The 21,447-nt window shown below is 32.0% G+C and overlaps 2 protein-coding genes across 3 annotated transcripts; one reads left to right on the forward strand and one right to left on the reverse strand.

The window, feature by feature from the left end:
- Positions 1-2,634: 2,634 nt before the first annotated feature.
- On the forward strand, positions 2,635-13,383 carry LOC106779607 (ethanolamine-phosphate cytidylyltransferase). 2 transcript variants are annotated; one of them, XM_014667755.2, is made up of 9 exons: positions 2,635-3,159; positions 3,726-3,961; positions 5,682-5,872; positions 8,103-8,174; positions 8,605-8,672; positions 10,149-10,269; positions 10,994-11,059; positions 11,164-11,286; positions 12,774-13,383. In XM_014667755.2, exons 1-9 carry the CDS (start codon positions 2,840-2,842, stop codon positions 12,843-12,845), a joined length of 1,269 nt encoding a protein of 422 aa, XP_014523241.1. In that variant the 5' UTR covers positions 2,635-2,839; the 3' UTR covers positions 12,846-13,383. The 2 variants fall into 2 exon arrangements, with proteins under 2 accessions (XP_014523241.1, XP_022632356.1); XM_022776635.1 differs by having other exon boundaries at positions 3,024-3,159; positions 3,707-3,961.
- Positions 13,384-14,828: 1,445 nt separating this feature from the next.
- On the reverse strand, positions 14,829-18,480 carry LOC106779602 (probable serine/threonine-protein kinase PBL8). Its single transcript, XM_014667744.2, has 6 exons — positions 18,183-18,480; positions 17,672-18,039; positions 17,451-17,586; positions 16,385-16,521; positions 16,152-16,275; positions 14,829-15,778 (listed from the first exon to the last, which is right to left on the reverse strand). The coding sequence occupies exons 1-6, from the start codon at positions 18,232-18,234 to the stop codon at positions 15,285-15,287; spliced, it is 1,311 nt and encodes a 436-aa protein (XP_014523230.1). The 5' UTR covers positions 18,235-18,480; the 3' UTR covers positions 14,829-15,284.
- Between the last annotated feature and the right edge of the window lie 2,967 nt (positions 18,481-21,447).

Consider the following 21,447-nt stretch of genomic DNA (forward strand, 5'->3'; position numbering starts at 1 on the left):
TATGTGGTGAATGGTTTCAACAAATTAAGTATGAGTTGATGAGTGATTGAGTGAGTCTGGGTGTGATTTGGTTACTATAATAAATAATTGTTTGATTATATGCGGGTGACTTTGATTTCTGATAGTGTAGTTGCTAATAAATTGTTTTGACGACTTAATTCTGTTAGCTCACCCTTGCATGTTTATGATTGTGGTTTCCACCTACAATGATCGTACTTGTACGAGAGTAGTTGGCATTGCAGATAAGATCGAATTGAAGTAGCTGACAAGAGTTGAGATCTTTGATTTCGGGGTTAATTGTTTATTACTTAAAGAGTTTTTTTTTTTAAATGTAAAAGTGAAATTCAGAACTTTTCAAACGATATATATATATATATATATATATATGAATATTTTTAAAAGAAAAAAAAATATGCCGTGACATAAAAAAAAAATAAAAAATTCGGGACATTACGTCCATCGAAAAAGATGAGAGAAAGAAAATAAAGAGTTGCAAGAGGTTTCCATCAAAAGAGAATGTTAAGATGGGTGACATACAATAATATAAAACAAATTTCAATGACAAAATTAAACTATCATACTATGTTATATTAAAATTTAAAATTATATTACATAAAATACATTAAAATACATTTAATGATATAATCAACATTTCGGTTTCAAAGAATTAAAATTAAGAACTGTTTTTGTTTCCAATGATTTTTTTTCTTAAAATCTTCTTTTCTAATAATTTTGAATTTAAATTAAATAAAATTAATTTAATATATCTAATATTTAATGTATTATTATACTGATACATAATGGAACAAGTCCAAAAAGAAAACCTTTAAAAAGAAATTAAAAAGATGATATGCTTTTAAAATAATGTAACTAAATTATATTTATGTTTTAAATTTTTATTATTAAAATAATCAAATATCAAAATTGTAATCACACTTATAATTTTAAAATATGTGGTTTTGGAATTTAGAAATTTCTTTGAAAGGGTCACGTGGTGCACAGTAGAGATGCCTCTTGTCTCCTAAATTGGTACAACTTTCTTGATGGAATTTTCCAGATTTAGCTTACAAAGCTTTTCTTTATTGTTTTTGTTTTATTCTTAAAAATTAGTAATTGCTATTTGTGTTACCTCAATTTGTAGAATTTATAGACTAAAGTATGCTTAAAAAAGCTATAAAATAAAATAGTGATATTTATTATTCTTTGCTTTTTTTTTTTAATTCAAATGGTTTAATTTTTTTTTAAAGTATATTAAAATAATTAAGTTAATTAAAACATTCATAGATGTCCAAACGTTACATATATATGTATATTATATATTTATCCAAATAATTTAAACTTTGTCGAACAACTTAAAGAAAAATGTTAACTTATTTTAAATAATTAAAGTTTTAATTAAGACATACTTTTACATTCAAAATTTAAAATTTAATCAATAATTTTTATTACACATATGACCATTTATTTACATAATTCAAAATACAAATGAAAAGTTTTAAGACACTGATCAGTCAAAGTCTCTATTACTGAATAAGGGTATAAATCAGCATAAAAAAAATCGAAAAGTAAAAAAAAAAAAAACCCTAATTTATATCTATAGAATGTTATGTCGTCATTTTATAAAATGAAATGTAATACAACAATTTTTCCTGCTTGAAAAAGAGGAGTGCAATCGTTAAGGCTTCTTAAGAGCGATGCAGAAAAGCCCATGGGCTATAATTGGGCCTATATTTGTACCCGGAGCAAAAAAGACTTTTATTTCCTGCACCCGACAACTGTTAACAGCACAGAAAAAATACTCGTACTTCAACACAAATAATATGAGTATTTATTATTAGCAAATAATAAATAATATTACAAGTAATAGATATTTTAATCTTTATTTATAAACGAACTTTACTGCAAATATTTTATACTACATTTATTTCTAAGTATTTATTATTCATAAAAAAATAAAATTAAAATTTAATTTATATATTATTAGAATTAATTTAATGAAAATTTGAATTAATTTATATTTTATTAAATTCAATTTAATTAAAAATTAAGTTCTAATTTATATATTTGTAAATTCTAAAATATTTATAGATATATTTAAACGGTTATCTAATTAGTAAGACGGCGTATAACAAGTATATCTTTCTTATTGTGGATAGGGTAATGGATAGACGCTTGATCTTACCCATTATCTAAACTATATACCTTTATTATATTTTTCATCATCACCGCTATTGCAAATAAAGAAGGAAAGAAAAAGAAAAAAGAAAATAAAGAAAGTTTTTTGTTCGGAACATATTTCATGTATTTTTAAAACATATTTAAGCTGGAAGGACTTGTTTTGAAAAATAGATATTTTTCGAAGAAAATTCCATTTTCGGAATGTATTTTTTGTATTTGAGAAATTTTGTTCTAAAATCCTTTTTTTTTTTGTTTTAAAAACTATATTCTGAAAATATTGTTTCAAAAATTTCTAAAAATATTTTTTAAAAGTTACCAAAATATGTAATAAGAAATTGTGGGGGTGCAGAAAGTAAAATCAACAGAAAAGTGATAATATTTAAATAAAAAAAGACAAACCATGGGCTGTGTCTGGAACATTGTCGGTTCGGTTTGAACAAATATCCAAACCCGACAGTTGGCCCAGTTTTACGGAATCTTAGAATTAGAATTGTCGTACCAAGGCCGAATATTTTGCTTTCGCAATTCCAATTCGCTACGCTTTTCATTCCTTTCCATTCCATTTGTGTGTGGTGCTACGAATGAGGAAGGAGAAGAAGCGGTGATACACAGACATCGACATCGAGAGAGGGAGAGAGAGAAAGAGAGAGAGAGAGGGAAAATGAGTAGTTACGAGGCGGTGACGGAGAAGCCGGCGACGGCGACGAAATGGGTGGTGACGTGCGTGGTGGGAGGGGTGATCGTGGGGGTGTCACTGTTGGGTGCATACTCTAGCCAGCTTGGAATGTTCTGGAAGAGCCGAAGACGCAACAAGAAACCCGTTCGTGTCTACATGGATGGTTGCTTTGACATGATGCATTATGGCCACTGCAATGCCCTTCGCCAAGCTCGTGCACTGGGTGACCAATTGATTGTTGGAGTTGTTAGTGACGCCGAGATCATTGCCAACAAGGGTCCTCCCGTTACCCCTCTTCACGAAAGGTTTCATCTTTGTGATCCCTTTTGTAATTTAATTTACTGTTTCTTTTGGGGTGGTGATCTTGTAGGTAGCGATTTTGGCATTGTGTTGAATGCCATTTATTTGTTTGTTTATTTTTGGGATCCGGTTCCTCAAATTTCTGAAATTTGCCTTAGAGGGTAATAAAATGAGTGATCTCAGTGGTTGATGAAACGGTCTATGTCATAAGCATGAGTATAACGAATCATACATGTGTTAAAATCAAAGTTTTACACTGTGGTCGCGGATTTTCACCTTCTGCGTGGTGTTAAGTATCTACAACGAGGTGGAATTGCTTGCTGTTTGAATTTGTGTAGTAATCTTCTAGGTGGACCTTTGCCGAAAGCCCTTGACGTTGAGCGTAATGTTCGTGGACCCTTTTTTAAAACCTTGGTTAAAGTATTCACAGTTGATTGTCTTATTGATGCCTCATATTACTCACGGTAATCTTGCTACCTTAGAGGAGCCGGATTCTTAGCTTTTTATTGAAACTTGGTTGTTTGTTTGTTTTAATCTTGATGTGGCGTTTAGTGTGTTTTTGTTGTGTTAGGTTGATGATGGTGAATGCGGTGAAGTGGGTGGATGAGGTTATTCCTGAAGCTCCCTATGCGATAACTGAGGAGTTCATGAAGAAGCTTTTTGATGAGTACAAGATAGATTTCATTATTCATGGGGACGATCCTTGCGTTCTTCCGGATGGAACCGATGCTTATGCTCATGCTAAGAAGGCTGGTCGGTATAAGCAGATAAAGCGCACTGAAGGCGTTTCAAGCACTGATATTGTTGGTTAGACATCTACTGCTTTGCATTTTTTCTTTGTTTATCATGCTACTGCACATGCCAATTGTCTCTACCGTAGAGTTTCCATAAAATAATTGGATACAAATACTTTCTAATATGCTTTTTGTCGTTTGTGTTAAAGAGATTGTGACTTTTAGATGTCTGCATCGAGTATTGACAGTACTAATGTGTATAAATATAAACTGTTGATGATGTAACTAAATCTTACAGTTTATATTACTTTGACCAAAAAATAAAAATAGTTAAGAAAATTCACGTTAGGCTGCGGCCTTTCTCTTCTGCATGAACTCGGGCAAAACTAAAAATTACTAGCAATCTCATGTAAAGGATGAATTTGAGGAGTTGCTTAGTTGAAGAAAGGTACATACTGCTGCCCCTCCGTCTGAAGCTGCTGCAGTGCTTCTTCTAATCTGAAAGTGTGGATTTGCCACAGGATGCTGCAACCATCAACTAGCCGTTGGATTGTCCATCATTTTTATCCCACTCCTTGTCAGTTCGGTCTCTCTTTGTTTAAAACCAAATTTTTATTTTGCAGGAATTCATAATTGGCAAAAGCTGTTCTTTTCATAAATTACAGTTAACAATTTATTTTTAGTACAAATCAATCCATCTCAATTTCATCTCTTCTAGTTCTGTTTATGCTAATACTGCAAATCATTCTCAATGCTTGAAATCTTTTATCTGAAAATAAAACTGCTGTATTTGCTGTGCTCTGGCGGGTTAGCCATTACTAAAAAAAATTCAATGTTTGGAAAACACTTTCATTTTTTGTGAACTGTTTTCAAATGAATGTAATTATTTAATTTATTGTGAAGATTTCATTACAATTGGGGGTTTATTATTGCTTCCCGGGTAATAGTATTTTCGGTGGTAGCATAGGGGACAATGGAAGCAAAAAGAACGGACAAAGATATGCTTTAAAACAAGTCACATGCTATTTTTTCTTCTAATTTTTTTTAGTTCAAGTATTTTTGGGCCATTACATCTTTTGATATTGACGACTAATGTTTGGTGTAAGTCTTTAATCTTATACCAAGAGATCCTATTCCATATATATCCGTCCATCCATCCTTCCATCTCTCTCTCCCTATATATATATCTCTCTCTCCCTATATATATATATATTATGTTTCATGCCTTATCTTTTTTTTCCTGGTTTGATGGACAATAACTTATCATCACTCCTTAAACTTTATGTTCCTTTTCTTCTCTCGAATATATTTTTTTCATGGTATATAAGCAAAATGTTAAATGGACCTTGAATTTAACATATGTTCATCCCATCTGGCTTTGTTTTGCCGTGAAGCTTAATTTGGAAATTTTGGTGCATATCTTTATCTTTGTTCTCAAATTTTCTAATTATGCAACACATTCCCTTCTGACAAATTGACTAAAATTTTTAGTAGACTTTTCAGACCTCACCCTTTCTTTAGACTGCTTTCCTTACTCCGCATTGTTCCATGGATTATGGTTATGTCCACCTAATGTGATGAAACCTCTAGGCCATTATTACGGTACTAGCAACGGTTGTTACTGATTGTTCCATTCTGAATGATTTTTTGTTTATGATTACTTTATGCAAGCATACATTTGCACTTTAGCTGGTGTTGATGTTTTTCCTTGTAAGGTTATACTTCTTTCTGGTAGGGTTTCGCTTATAGTCTTCGCATATATAAAGAATTGAAGTATATAATTTCTTACCCAGGTCGCATGCTTCTCTGTGTAAGAGAAAGGTCTATAAGTGATAGTCACAGTCATTCTTCTTTACAAAGACAGTTCAGCAACGGCCACAGTCCAAAGTTTGAACCTGGTTCACCTGCAGCAACTGCAAGTGGAACTCGTATATCTCATTTTCTGCCAACATCTCGTAGAATTGTTCAGTTCTCAAATGGGAGGGTATGTTCATGTAAAATCTTCATTCTGATTTCTTACTGCCTTGCTATCAACTTCCTTAGTCCTCTACATTATTTCTAAAGTATTTGCTATGCTTGAATCATGTATTTTACTTCACACCATGATTTTGGTCTATAAGACGAGCCTTTGATCATGACAAATGCATTTTTTTTCTTATTTCCTTCTCATGCACATTACTTTTAAGAATTTAATTTGGCTTCTGGTTGTTTATAGAAACTTGTGGCTTGGAAGAGCTAGCAGTATTTTTTTTTTACTTGAGAATCAAATGACAGGAAAACCTTGTGCCTGAGAATTGTACAAAATTAAACCTTGTTGCTAAATGGATTTGGCGTTGTTCACTACTCAATTTTTGGTGTAAATGGTTTGAGAAAAATGCTAGAATTTAAATGGGTGTTTCCATTTAATTTGAGATCAAGTCGATCACTTGGCTTCTTTGTAGTGTTCTGCCAAGTTTTTAGTGTGTGCGTTGAGGAAGGGGGGCTGTTATTGGAAGATTTACAAGATATTGACATTATGTCAAATGTACATGTTCTTAGTAATTATTTTTCCAGATTTTGTACTTTGTTTATATTTTGAGGATTTCTTATCCTCTTATAGTTATATATATCAATAAATTCCATGTAGGTAAGCTGGTAATTGGGACTTGAGTTTGTAGCTAATGATAATAGGTGTTAATTGCTTACTGTTAATGGTTAGTACAGTTTGTTTTTATAAGATGACATAGAAAGGTCAGGTATTTTCCTTTAGTTATGTACTTCATGCCATCGTGTATGAAAAATAAGTAAACAGCAGAATAGGTGGCATACAATTACAAATCTAGTGACAATACAACATACCCAGGCTTCCAGACTTTTATGTTTAAAATAAATGTCTCGGTTTACACTGCTGACTTTTATTGATATAAGTAATGGTTCCTGAATGGATGGAATGATAATAAGTTCTATTGTTTAAGAAGATGGAATGCATTCCATCGAATACCCTTTTTCTTCCCCTTTCAATTTGGGGGGAGGGGTGGCGATTATTAGACGAAACTGGCCCTTTTCTTTTTCATTCCATGATAAAAATGTCTACACAAAGAAGAGGTAACTTAATTCTATTTCATTACATTCATTCTCTTGCATTTCATACCATTCCACTCTCCATAAGGTATCTAAATGCAGCCTTAAGTAGGTATGGTACCATGAGCAGGCGTAGGCAAATGATTTAGCAAATCAGATAATTGATCCTTGAGTGAGGCACAGGTTGAGTTTTTGTTTTACTTAACAAACCCAGCTTGAGTTCACTGGCTTAATTACATGAATAACAACGCAAATCAATCACTACCATTCTTCTACCTAAGACGAACCCTAATTACCTGAATTATCCCAGACTACCTTTTTGTTAGGTCCTGTNTGATTGTTCAGGTTCATTCTTCTACCTAAGACGAACCCTAATTACCTGAATTATCCCAGACTACCTTTTTGTTAGGTCCTGTCTGATTGTTCAGGTTCATTCTTCTACCTAAAACGAACCCTGATTACCTGATTAACCCAGACTACCTATTTGTTAGGTCCTGTCTGTTTTTTCAGGTTCATGGGTCGAATGGAACCCATAATTACCCTTAGAAGTTGTTAAAACAGGAACCTTCCTGAAAAACTGAAAAAAAGAAGAAAAGTAGATTGAATTTTGAATGATCTACACAAGTCACTACAAACAAGGCTTTCTGGCTGTGGGAGACATGAGAAACTTATCTTGCTTGACCTTCTTTGGATAACTTTTGCTATTGATGTGAACTGGTTCAGTAATTCACTGACTAGCAATGGACCCAAGGGTTTTGGAGAGTAATTCTGTTTAAATTTCAAGACTGTGTTTTCTAATTTCTTTTTGGAGTGTGATTATGTGAAGAGACCAAGAGACTATATCAAGCAGACAGGGTTAGCTCTTTTGAGCTCAAATTCCTTCCATTTTCTGAGAGTTATGGCAGTAACTATGGCATATCTCTTTGTACAAGTTGCTGATTTGGTCTTCTGATTAGTATTATGATTGCGATTGAATCATTATGGTTGGTTTATTTCTCCCCATTGCTTATAGAAATATATGTTATTTTGTGTTACTTTGAGATAGTGTAACATTTTTCTCCAAATAATTTTAAGTAGATTCATGGTTTCTGTTGGTTGTACCTATATACAGTAATTTCTTCATGTCACTTGATAATTTTTTCACTCTGTTGTAGGGTCGAGGACCTCATTCTCGCATTGTATATATTGATGGTGCTTTTGATCTCTTTCACGCTGGACATGTGGAGGTATAATTTAGAAACTCTGTTACATATACCTAAAAGCAGCCTTTTATTCAAAATCTCTCTCTCAGCTTAGTAATATATTGATTGTAAGCTGTTTTATTGCTAAGTAATCCAAACAAGAACCTGTGTCAAATCGAATGTCTCTGTCTCACAACATTGTGTGGTGGGTAGTGAGAAAGAAACATAAGATAACTAATATCCTGTTTTGTGGTGTTGGTCTTATTGAATAATATATTGTCATTTGCCTAACTGTTATGTCTGGCAAAATAAATGCCTGTGTATTAGATGGAGGTTATTTTGGAAGGGTGTAATGTGGTAAATTATATACTGGGATATTTCAATACTTTTTGCTTATATGCTACTACTTCCATTTGGATTGTTTTAATGTTATATAGATCTGACTGGATATTTGACTGACTTTTATTTTATATAGATCTTGAGGCTTGCTAGGGATCTTGGAGATTTTCTTCTTGTTGGAATACACACCGATCAGACAGTCAGGTTGTTAACCTATATATCTCCTTTTTCCACCTTTATTTATTTTTTGAAATTTTATTTTATACCTACTATCGGTGTTATTAATGGTGCATAGTGGCAACGAGAAAATTCACTATGGAAGTTATCTGAATGGATAATTGGTGAATGTCAGATGCATTTGGCCATAATAAATTTCTGAAGTGAAGCAATTAAACTATTTTTTGATATATCAAACTCATCAAAAGTATACCATTTTTAAATTTTAAAGAAAGGTAAAAACAGAAAGATCATTACTAGAAAAAATTACTATATGATGATTGTGTGATCATGAAGTGTCACCTAAATGATGTGAGCAGGCTGGAAAATTTTGTACAAAGTAGCATTTCATGGGGCCTGACATATTAGATGACTGGGGGTGAGCGGGCAGGTTGAATTTTAGTCATTGGGTTGCTATCACACTATGATCGTGTTGATGTGGAGGTGTTAAGATTGGCCTTGCTACTTAGACCTTGTCAATTGAGAGGAGGCTTATAATTAGTTAGCCTGCTATATAGCAGGCAAGAGATGATTTGGGAAGTCAGCTGATGAAAATTAATATTGGGTGGGATGGGACTATGCAAGAGACTGGGCTTTGAAGTCCTATGTGTTTTTTCAGTAATTGTACATTTTCCCCTTGTCCGTTCTACTATCGTACTGGTACTTGTTGGAAATTAGGGATTTGATTAATAAATTTTCATTCCATTCTAGTTTCTGATCTAGTGTCTGAGGTGGTTGGCATGGTGCCACCCTTGTGAGTTTGCATTGCCTCAGTGCTAGTGTAAAATCTGCCACTCTTGTGAGGTTGCATTGCCACAATGGTTTATGTAAAATCTGCCAAGTCATTTTCTGCCATTTTAAAATTATAAGGGGTGATGCAGTTATTTTTGGGCCTGTTCTTTGGAGTTGTTTGCACCATTTTATGTTGCAACTTTAAATGCATCTATTGTACTACGAAGGAAGTCCAAGTAGAAAAAAAGTTAATGGTACTTTTGTCATCTTGTGTGTGGATATGATGCAGGTAATTGCTTAATTTCAAGCCTGTTCAGAATTATAGGGTGATATAAAATTCTAAATTCAAGGTTTTATGTATGTTGTTGGCTTCTATTTGATCATTTGGGCTAACATTTTCTCAAGTGGTTATCTTTTCTCTGAAATGCCGTAGGATTATGATCGTTTTTTTTTATTTGAAATATTTGTTTGTTCTTCTGTCTAACTTTGTATTAAAGATTAATCTATCCTTTCTATTTATTTGTTGCATTGTTTGGTGTTTGAGTGAGGCTCCATAGTTATTGGGCTTGCATCATTGCCAAAAACTGTTTTACAGTAATAGAAACTCTTTTGCGTTCAATTGTAAGTTTTACATTTGAATTAGTAAAATTTCAGCATCTAATTTTGGTTGTTTATATTTCATACAGGGTGGTAATGTTTGGGAATTTTATATTGTAATTTCTTTCTTTGTAGTGCAACTAGAGGATCACATCGTCCTATCATGAATCTTCATGAAAGAAGTCTGAGTGTTTTAGCATGTCGCTATGTGGATGAGGTCATAATTGGTGCACCATGGGAGGTGTCCAAAGATATGGTTAGTCTCATTTTAGCTTATTTAATTTTTCATTAATTTTTTGCATGGTGATTCTTTCTTTTCTATGGCTGTAAACATTCTTGAGCCACTAGGTTTATTAATATATGTTGAAATGCCAGTGCTATTCACCCTTATTTATTTTGAAATTCTGAAGTAAGTAAATGGTCATTACGCATTATGTCTCTCCTTTGAATTGGTCTTCTTTTAGGTGATGTTCACTATTCGATAAAAGGAGGAAACTTGAGCATTCCCTGAACCTTCACTGTTTATCCTTTTAGATAAATGGTTCCTTGTTGCCCTTAAATTGTTTATAGGACAAGACTTTACTTATATCTTCTATCAGGATTTTTATTTCGTTAATACATACAGATCTGGCAGTGTTGGTTTACTAATAAATTTCTTTTGTTTACCTTTTTGCATTGGCTTGATGTTAGTTTTGATCATTCTAAATAATATTATCTGTGTAACCCTTTTATATTACACTGCATAAGTTGGTTGAGTTCATGGCATTCAATATCTCTTGTTTCTCTCCCAATTTTGTTTTCTGTGCATCTGTCTAATTGTTAATTTAGTTATAAGTACGGCAACATAGCCAGCCTACTTATTGAGATAAGTTTTTTTTATTGACTATTTCTTGGTTGGTTGGTTCAGTTGGAACATGTTCCATTTTACATGTTTTGCTATTAATTAAGTAATCACTTGGTTTAAATTCATTTGATTGCAGATCACTACGTTTAACATTTCATTAGTTGTTCATGGAACCGTTGCAGAAAATAATGATTTTGAGAAGGTACATTGTGCTACTATTATTACTTTTTGTTTTTATATATATGTTGCTTCTGCATCTCCAACTATCCCTCCTTTTATCAGTTATTGACATTGGTTTCCATATAGGAACAATGCAACCCATATGCTGTTCCTATTAGCATGGGCATCTTCAAAGTTTTGGAAAGCCCTTTAGGTATAACAACTACTACAATAATTAAAAGAATTGTCTCAAATCACGAGGCATACCAGGTACTTTCAGACCTTTGTTTGGTTAGAAGCAATTGATTACTTATTTGGCTTATTATTTTTCAATTTTGTAATACTTGTTACTATTACAATGCTAGCATATCTAGTATGCTTATTATGATGGTCTTTAGCATTTACACTCTAGTTACAAATTGGTACGTATAGTGTATAATGAGCATGCATATATACTCGTAGTTGGGTTAACTTCTCTTTTGGATTGTTAGTTTGAGATTAGTGTGCAGTATGAGATTTCTTGTCAAAATATGTCAGAATTCTACATTTGAAGAAATGCCTCAATTATAATTTGCATAGGGAAAATATAAAAAAAAAATATAGTAACATTCTAAAAGCAATCTCTATCCTAGTTATTCTTGTTAGCTAACCACTTCAAAACAAAATCAGACATACACTTACTGGTGTCTTTTCATGGAGCTCATTTCTTTTTTCTGTTAATCCTTTATATATATATATATATATATATAGCAGTTGTTCACAAATATAAATGATAGTTTGCTCATTTTAACTTTTAAGGCTTGTTTGGTAACTTGGTTTAGTAATTTAGAAACTTTTATTTTTTAAGGCCTTCCTTGGCAAATAAATAACTTTGGCATTGATCGTCCGGAGGAAATTCATATGTTATAAATATAGTGGCAAAGGTGGGTGAACTACTCCCTTAAAGCAGAAGTAAAAGTATTTTTTTGAAGGGGTTTGATGGGGTTGATTTGTATTTGATACACCTGTTATTCAATTCTTTTTGGTAGCTTAGGAGTGAACTGATTTTCTCACTCCTATTGGAATGAGCTTTGATTTCAAGAATTTTGAGGGTAACTTGACACTACTATATAAAGTAGTTGGAGCAAGTAATACAGGCAGACGTTTAATGTTTAGAAGGGAGAGAGGTATACCTCCATCCACTGAGCCTAATGGTGGGTTTGTTCGTGGAAATGTTTTTTATCTTCTACAATAAATGACAGGAATATTACGTTGTTTTCTGATTTCAAAGAAGCAGAATATTTCAAATTGTTTAAAAGTATAAAATGAAAATGGTAAACACTACCGCAAATTATGACTTGTCTGGTTTGGTTTGAGAAAGCGATCTTTTATCCCATTTTGGTTTTTTTTGGTACGAAGTATCTTGAGTCCATTTTAAGAGAATGATATGGGAATTGGTAGTGATGTCATACATAGGATTCTAAGTTATACGAATGAATGGCAGAAACTTTTGATGGCTAGAATGTCCCATCAAAATTGAAAATTCCCAGATAGGTTGTGTGAATTTGTATGTTAGTGAATAATGATGAGGGGAAAAGAGATGAACAATTCAACGTTGATGAATGGAGTGACAAAAATGTTATGGTTGTACCTCAGCGCTAGTGTGCATGAACATCTGACATACATGTATAGAGAGAATGTCTGGTTTTCATCCAACATATGGTGTTTTAGTTTGTTTTTGTTCTCATCACTGGTTATTGGTTTTCTTTGGCATGCAGAAACGAAATGAGAAGAAAGGGGAGAGTGAGAAAAGATACTATGAGGGCAAGGGTCATGTGTCTGGAGACTAATGTGTCTCGTTTGAAACACACACAAACACAGTCTTATCGAAAAATAGGTTTTTGTTCGACTTGGAAAACTATGTTGGACATCGTGTTCTGCATCTCTACAAGTTAACCAACACAGTTGACACAAGTATGAAACAAGTTCTTTCCAAATAACTAGGTGATCAACTAAATTATGCAGTTGAAGTTTTGAAGTTCTACTTGAATGGACTCTTCAACCCAAATGTTCAACTATGCTACCATCCCAACGCAACTTATTTTTCTTCATTTTGTTTTATCTTTGTAATAACCTATATTGTATTATTTGTGTGTGAGAATTTGATGGAGAGTTCTGTTGTCTGATTAAGTATTATTTTTTGGTTTGATCATTTAGAGAAATTGTATTGGGTAAAAATAACAGTTGAATAGTTTTAGATTTGAATTTCTGTTTGTTATAGGAACTAAGTTGTGGTGTGTATGATTAGCAATGTATTTTATGGACATGTTGATAGCATTTGTGTAAAAGATTATAAAGATGATGTGATCTAAATGTGAGAAATGTAAATTAGTGTATATTCAAAACAATAAAGAATATTTTAAGTTAAGATAATTATATTTTTAGGTGTATATGTTAATTAAGTAATATATTTATAGTTTATTCATAAATTACTGAATGAAAATTAAGATTTATTCAGGTGAACTAATCACTCAAACAATTAGCCTTCCAGGTGGGCTCAAGACACGAATTTGCATATACAGTTTTCTTGTACTATGGCAGGGCTTTTTCTATAAAAATAAAATATAATACAATATGTTTGATTATTTTAAAATTAGTTGTTATAACATTAAGATTATATCTAATATTGAAATTAATCATTCTTTATTTTTTTTTTCTTTTTCTATCCTTACACAATTTAAAATTAATGAAATATTTGGCTTAAATATAATTTAAATCCCAGCAAATATTATGTATTATTGACCTTTCGAGTTTTTTTTAATAAATAAATAATTTTACAATCATTGAAAATTATAATATCATAAGAATATTTAAAAACTAATAATTTAAATGTGTTTTAATGAAGCACGACTTTTAAGTTTAAATTATTGGATTTATATATGCGAGCGTAAAAAAGTTAACTATTTTAATTGTAAATGTTGGTACTAACTAGATAATTAATATTCTCCATTTTAGTGTTAAATTAATTACATTTAAGGATAAGAACTGAAAAATAATAAGAAAATTTCAGGAATTTGAAACTTACAAATATTTTTGCAAGAATTTAAAATTTGCAAAAATATATTCAAACCTAATAATAATAATAATAATAATAATAATAAAATAGTATTAATAAGAGAAATATTAAATTAATATGAAAACACAATAATTTCTATTAAATAAATAGGTAAGTTTTAGAGTATTTATGTTTTACTTCTCTTTAATAAAATACTTTCTGTTTATATTTTATTTCTTTCCAGTTAAGCAACCATTATTTATACTTTCTTTCATTAATTTCTCTTCTTTTTTTCTTTCCACTCCCTCTTCATTAAATCCTTGAGGCTAATTATGTTGAACCTATAATAAATTCACTTAATTGTTGAAATTTACCAGCAATTTCATGTAAGAAATGTTACCTCTACTTCTGAGAGTGTTAATTCCATAATTTGACAATTTTTTTTTTCATATTCATTAGATTTATGTTTAAATATATTTAATATGATAGATTTAGATAAATATGGAAAAGAAATCGATACATGACAACTACAAGTGAAAAGTCTTTCTCGAATGGTGGATTAGTTTACAAAGTGACGCTTTAATTCTTAAAGAAGCAGTTTGTTATATTAAGAGTTAAAAAATTGAATTGTTTTTCTTCCAAAAGAAAAGTAACTAGATTGATTCATTTCAAGCTGGGGTTGTTGAACAAACTGATTATTATATTATAGCCAAGATGGTATGAACTACAAAAGGTGGAGCAAGTTGCAAGAGTTGAAAGTAGAAAGGTTAGAAAAACCTTAAAAAGGTTGAAAATGACCCTCCATCTTTATTTTTTAAAATACGAATTAGTCACTTCAAGAGACAGAATGATATAGAAATGTTAACTATGATTGTCTCTTCTTACCCTCAGTTTCCCTAATAATCTTCAATAAAATACATCATTAGGTACTTACGTGTTTGGGTCGTCTTTCCCTTCCACTGCTGATGATGTGAGGAGGAGCCAGTTAAATTAGTTCTGATGCCACCATCATTACAACTACACAGATTTCCACACAATAATTCCCACCCAGATTAACACAAAGCCCAAACAACCATACAAAAATTATGCACCGGGCTAAGTTCTTGTCACATTATCATGTACAAAGCAACAAAAACAAGGATGCACCAACATTTTAACAACTACTATTTCTTGAGATAAGTGAAGGTTCGAGAAGCACACCAAGAAGACAGGGTTTTAATGCGGCATGAGATTCTCATCTCACCCGTAGTGCTGCTGGGGCACCTGGTGAACAATTTGGGTTTGGAGATCGACACGCAGAACCGGGACCAACGTTGTTTGAGAACCTTTGACGCATACGGTAGTCAGATATTTTGTTCATGGCAAAAGGCCCAGCAGTCACACTATTTGATCCTGATAATGAGACTTCACCTGCACCAACACTGGAACTTTGTAAGGGTTCTAATGTCTCTACTACATCGCTCATTAGGGGCCTCGCTTTGGGATTTTGACTTAAACAGTAATAAGCCAAGCTACACGCTTTTTGTGCAGCCCTCACTGAGTATTGATTCTCCAATCTAGGATCAATTATCTGTAGCAGCTTTCTCTTGTCATTTAGCTTTGGCCTTGCCCAATCTACCAAGCTCTGTTCCTTGCCAGGTCTGGTCTTGTCAACTGATTTCCTCCCCGTTAAGAGCTCCAAAAGAACAACACCAAAACTATAGACATCACTCCTAGCCGTCAGGTGGCCTGACCATTTTCACAAATGCAAAATTTAGATGCGTCAATGCACGCTTAAATATGCAACAATATAATGTAAAAATGCTTGTTTATTTCGAAAACATCAGGACACATAATGAGAAAATGGTCTTCATATTATATTTAAAGGAATGTTTAGATCGTTTTGAAGGAGATTGATCCCTAATGTGATAACAATAGCTTGATTCCAAAATAGCTATTTCATAAACTGTCTTTCTTGGTCCATTCAACAATTTTCACCTGGCTAATTCACGTCACAAAATATGTGAGTACAAAATTCTTTTATTCGAGTTCAAGTTTTAAAGCAATTTGTAGTTTCCTTTCATTTTACAAATTGAACATATTTGAAAAACAAAGGTCATACCAGTCATTACATATTCAGGGGCAGCATAACCATATGTACCCATGACTCGAGTGGATACATGGGTTTCGTCACCTTGTGGTCCTGCTTTAGCTAGTCCAAAATCAGAAAGCTTTGCTGTATAATCCTATGGAGTCATTTGGTATCACAGTGAAAAAAATAGTAATTCCTTTATAACAGCCATAAAATGCAACGGAGAGAGAGGATAAATTAACCTTAAAATACCAGAAACTTACCGAGTCCAACAATATATTAGACGTTTTGAAGTCACGGTAGATAACCGGCCTTTCAGCATTGTGGAGAAATGCAAGTCCTTTTGCAGCTCCAAAAGCAATCATCATTCTTGTAGCCCATGATAAGGGGACAGTTGCCTCTGGAAGAATCAAGAAAGGTCATGTCCACAAGTTGAAAACCACCCGAAGACAAAAGTCTGAGCTTAACTTAGTATTACAACTGATAATGAACAAAAAATCAGAACAAGTTATTGTTCATGATGATTTATCTAGTCACACAGTGAATGAAATATAATGAAGCATATCAGTAACAACGTTTCCAGATTCTAAATTAACCGTATACAAAAGTGCATGCGTGCATCATTAGTTGTAAACTGTAAAGCTGTGATATCTTGAACTGAGGAAACAACACTGACAATATATCCAGAATTAAAATAAAGCAGGGAATCTTTGAGAGCTTAAATTGAAACTCTAGAAACAATATCGTTTTATCAATTCAAAGCACATTCCCACACAGATCCACTTTCTCCGTAGAAATTCTAGTGCATTATAAGTGTACTGCACTCGGTAGCCTAGATTCTATTACGAAGTACTATAACACTTGTGTAACAGCACAGTTCCTTTCAAATACTTCATTGATTTTCCAATCAACACCCATAACTTCCTCGCATCAGCAAAGCCAAATCCAATCCCAATAATGCATGTTACACTTTAAGACCCGGTTCGAATAAACTTCTAAGTAATCACTTACAAGGAAAAGAAAAAAGCAGATAAAACAAAATCAAACCCCTACCATGAGTTAAAATCTGTCTAACTTCTCCAAAAGCCAAGTTTGATTCATTTTACTTTCTATTTTATTTCTTTTGAAATACTAGTTAAGAAATCAATCCAAACATAACCTAATTAAATTACCCATTCGCGGTGTGTTCGTATATACTTACCATAACTGTTTTACTCTTTGACAAAAATACTAGAAATCTCTCTCCGCGTAGATCCAAACCCATTCCCTTCCTAAACTAGCAAGAACGAAAAGAAAATTTTCATTTCAAAAGCGTAAAACCGGCCGTACTTCGGAATAAGTGATTTTCCAAACTCCCTCGGAACATGAACTCATACACAAGCAGCCTATGATCATCTTCACAGCAGTACCCAATCAACTTCACCAGATTAGGATGCCTTAGCTGCCCTAGAAAATTCACCTCCGTCTGCACACACACACACAAACACAAATCACAAAATTAAATAAACAAATTAATTAAGTAAAAAAGAAGATGCAAAAGCAAAACGCACAAGCCACTCTCGATGTCCTTGTAATCCTTCCTTGTTCAGAACCTTAACCGCTACAGGAAGCGATTTGAGTCCCACTCTGACGTTCTCATCAATGTAGCCTTTGTAAACGGTGCCGAACCCTCCCTCGCCGAGGATGTAGTCTCCGCGGAAGCTCTTCGTTATGGTCTCCAACTCGTAGAGCGTGAACGATATCACGTGCGTGTTGTTGCTACTGTTACCTCGCGGTGTCGAACAAGCTTCGCTCAGATCCGAAGCGCACTCACTCAGATTGTGTCTGTGACCGTGACCGTGACCATGCTTCTTCTCGCTACCGGCATTCTGACTCCTCGCACTGGCGCCCAAGGACGCCGCATGGTGAAGCTGCTGAACTGAAGCAACCAAAATACAAACAATGTGTGTGAGTGAGCGAGCGAGTTTCTGAGTTAACACGGTGAAATTGAATTGAAGAGAATGCCGATTAGTAAACGATGCAACTAATTAATACGAAAATTGCGAGCCCTAGATCTGGAACCTTGCGCGTTGGAAACTACGGCAGATTCCTCTCTGGTTCCGCAGTTTCCCATTCATTCAAGTGGTGGAGCGGGAAAACGACGTCGTTGGAGCAATTGTTGCGGTGGTGGTTGCGGAGTAGTAGACGACGGTGCTGACGGTGGTGGTGGTGGTGGTGTCCGGCAGGACCAGTTTTTCATGCTTCGCCTTCTCCCCCCGTTCTGTTTCTTCCGTAATTCTTTTCAGCTCACTCGCTCCCTCCTTAATGCCATATTTAATCGCTTTTTCTGATTTTGCTTTTCATCGTACTCCACTATTTATTTCTTTATCGCTTTCCTTCCTTTTTTTTCTTTCTTTAATTCTAATATACTTTTTCATTTGCTTCTTTATAATTATTATTATTGCGTTTTAAATATACAATTAATTTTCACGCTCCTCTTCTGTGCAACATTTCTTTTCTTTTCTCTGTTATTATTAATTCATGCTTTCATTTCTATTTAATTATTTTACATTCTAAAATATTTCTCATCATAGTATAGTTGGAAATTCCAAAATAACGTTACTATATAGTTTTTATTTCTTTTAAAATGTCTGAATGTTTTACATTATTTCTGCAGATTATGCGAGTTAATCAGCTAGTTTATGATTTCGTGTTTAAATTCTAGATTTTAAGATTTTTTTTTCGAATGATAACTTTATATTTCGTAATGATTATAATTTTTTGCGGAGAAAGCATATTTAATACAATATATTATCCTAATAAAATATATTAATTTCCCTTCCTACATATCAGTGTCTACATTAATAATTAATAATGAATGGCTTATTTAATAAACTAGAGAATCTCGTATTAATAATTACTCGAAATTTAAACAATAAAAAAAAAGTATATGAATTAACAACACGAAACTAAAGTGTTAATAGAATAAATGCGGTGTATTAGTGTTAACTAAGTATTATTAATAGTGGGTATTGCATTGCTTTCAAGTTAACCATTTTTAGTACTAAAGTCTTGGAAATTTGGTTAATGTGTCTAAACTCACATTTAGATTATATTAACCTTGGTATTCATGAATCACGAGTTAGGTGGGTACCAATATTTTGATTAATTCATTTTATACTTAAAAAACTTATCCTATTTTTTAGGATTATTTTTCTCAGGTTTAAATCATTATATGCAATACCTACATAATTAAACTTTTCTCGATTCCATTGACCTATCAAAACGTCATTATTGTGTACTCATTGCATATAACCTTTTTCTTTTTTTATGAATTATTTCTTCTCGCAATTACAAGAACACTTATCAGCACGTTAATTGGTAGGTGACAAAAAAAGGGTGTTGGTGAAACCTTATGTGAATGAAGTGTTCCTTATACTTAATTAGATTTCTTTAAAACTTAGTATAACTATGTTAAAGTGTTATTGTTTTCTTTATATATATAAAAAAAATGCTAAATAATTTGATGATAAAAATTATAAACAAAAGTACATGTGAGTTTGTAAACGATTTTCATATATTTTTATTCATCTTAATACTTTGTAAATACATCATGATAAAATAGGTGTAGATAAATTGTTTGACAACTTAAAAAAAAGGAAACATTAAATGGATGCTATTGTTTTATGAAATTCATTAAACCTTAGTTACTTGGTAATAATGTAAAAGAGGAGGAATATGAGGATATAATTATAATTAATTTGTATCACGATTATTTGTGTAATTTTAGTAAATGATTATAGAGGATAATGAAATGTTTTTTTTGGTTGTTTTAAAGAAGAAAATGTCATATGTATGTCTTTTGTTCATGTTATAATGATTTTTTTGACGAGTTGAAATTATAAATGATTGATAACTTATGTTTTTATTTATGTAAACTGTCAAGAATTTTAATGAAAGAATAAAGTTGAATTATCATCAAGCATTTTAAAACCATAATCAATAATAAGAGTGAAAATCAATTTTCAAAAATAATAATTAAATAAGACTTTGTTTTATACAAACTGAAAAACAATACTTTAATTGTACAAAATCTCATAATTAATTATGAAATTACAAAAGAATCAATCGAATAAATTTAGAATTTGATGTGGAAGATAATGAAAGACATTATAAATATGAAAATAAGATTTGATGTAGTATAATAGGTGATAAATCATGGATAATGAATAAAGTTGTGCTCCACATCTATCTTTAATACTTTTTGGTGATCAAATTTGTTTCTTAGATATAAAGTTTGTACTTTGATTTAATCGATCCAAATTAATTAATATTCGGTTGTAAATATTTTAGTATCAATCTTTATTGATATATTATTTTATAAATATTCAACTTGAAAGAAAAATGCAAAGATATTGTATTACAAGAGATTAAGTGTTTTATATGATTCAAACGAATAGATTGTGGTTCATAAAATTAAACAATTTTTTTTTCAAGTAATAGATTTTGTTTGCATAAGGTTCAAAGCAGTAGACATTACAATGGTTCTTTAGAACGTTAGATGATTCTAATCAATACATTTATTAAACGAGTCTAATATTTTCAAAAAGTAAAAGAGTCTAGTGATCCATAAAGAAGACAGTCTAATGTCTTCAGAGTACATGAGTCTAGCAATACAAATGATTCTAGTGATACTCTGATTAAACGACTTAACATGATAATTAATTAGAGGACTTGTCATGTATCTTCTTCTCTTTTGAATCGTTAAGAATATTTTACTTCTTCGTTAAGCTTCTTTAAGTCACTAGAAAATCTCTAATTCATCTAGCTAGCATTATTTGTAGGTTCATTAGATGGTCTTCCATCACTTATAAACAACTTATGAGTTTGTTTTCACTTCAACTATATAAGGCAAATGTTATAACATTCATGAAACATATAGGAGATTATCATATCGTCAAAACTCAACCTATGGATAATTCATCAAGTTGTCTAGTGAAATTCAACAAACTATATTACTTAATTAGATTCATTTAGCTAAAGTGTCTAATACAAGTTTTTTTTAACCTAAAACATATATCGTTGAGCATTAAGAAATGAATGATTTTATTCATAGCTCAATTAATTCCATTTGGATAGGTATGAATTAAAACATTAGATTTAAACCTAATTATTCTTTAAAATGTTTAGATTAAATATTCTAAATGAGATATAAAATATAATCATCAATTATAACAATTTACAAATGAAAAAACATCCTAAAGTATAATTGATTGTTGATGAGATTAAATTTTGGTCCTTAACTTATATCTATATTTAGGTTAAGTGAATTTCACTATTATAGACA

Source organism: Vigna radiata, unplaced genomic scaffold, assembly GCF_000741045.1.
Source record: "Vigna radiata var. radiata cultivar VC1973A unplaced genomic scaffold, Vradiata_ver6 scaffold_360, whole genome shotgun sequence".
Taxonomy (NCBI): Eukaryota; Viridiplantae; Streptophyta; class Magnoliopsida; order Fabales; family Fabaceae; genus Vigna; species Vigna radiata.

Bases quoted from the DNA above. Each gene is read 5' to 3' on its own strand.
- LOC106779607 (XM_014667755.2), top strand. From the start codon at position 2,840: ATGAGTAGTTACGAGGCGGTGACGGAGAAGCCGGCGACGGCGACGAAA. The intron at 8,673-10,148 runs GTTGTTAACCTA...CTTTCTTTGTAG, and splicing joins CACACCGATCAGACAGTCAG to TGCAACTAGAGGATCACATC. The intron at 11,287-12,773 runs GTACTTTCAGAC...TTTGGCATGCAG, and splicing joins CAAATCACGAGGCATACCAG to AAACGAAATGAGAAGAAAGG.
- LOC106779602 (XM_014667744.2), bottom strand. From the start codon at position 18,234: ATGGGAAACTGCGGAACCAGAGAGGAATCTGCCGTAGTTTCCAACGCG. The intron at 17,587-17,671 runs GTGCGTTTTGCT...GTGTGTGTGCAG, and splicing joins AAGGACATCGAGAGTGGCTT to ACGGAGGTGAATTTTCTAGG. The intron at 16,276-16,384 runs GTAAGTTTCTGG...ATGACTCCATAG, and splicing joins CTAATATATTGTTGGACTCG to GATTATACAGCAAAGCTTTC.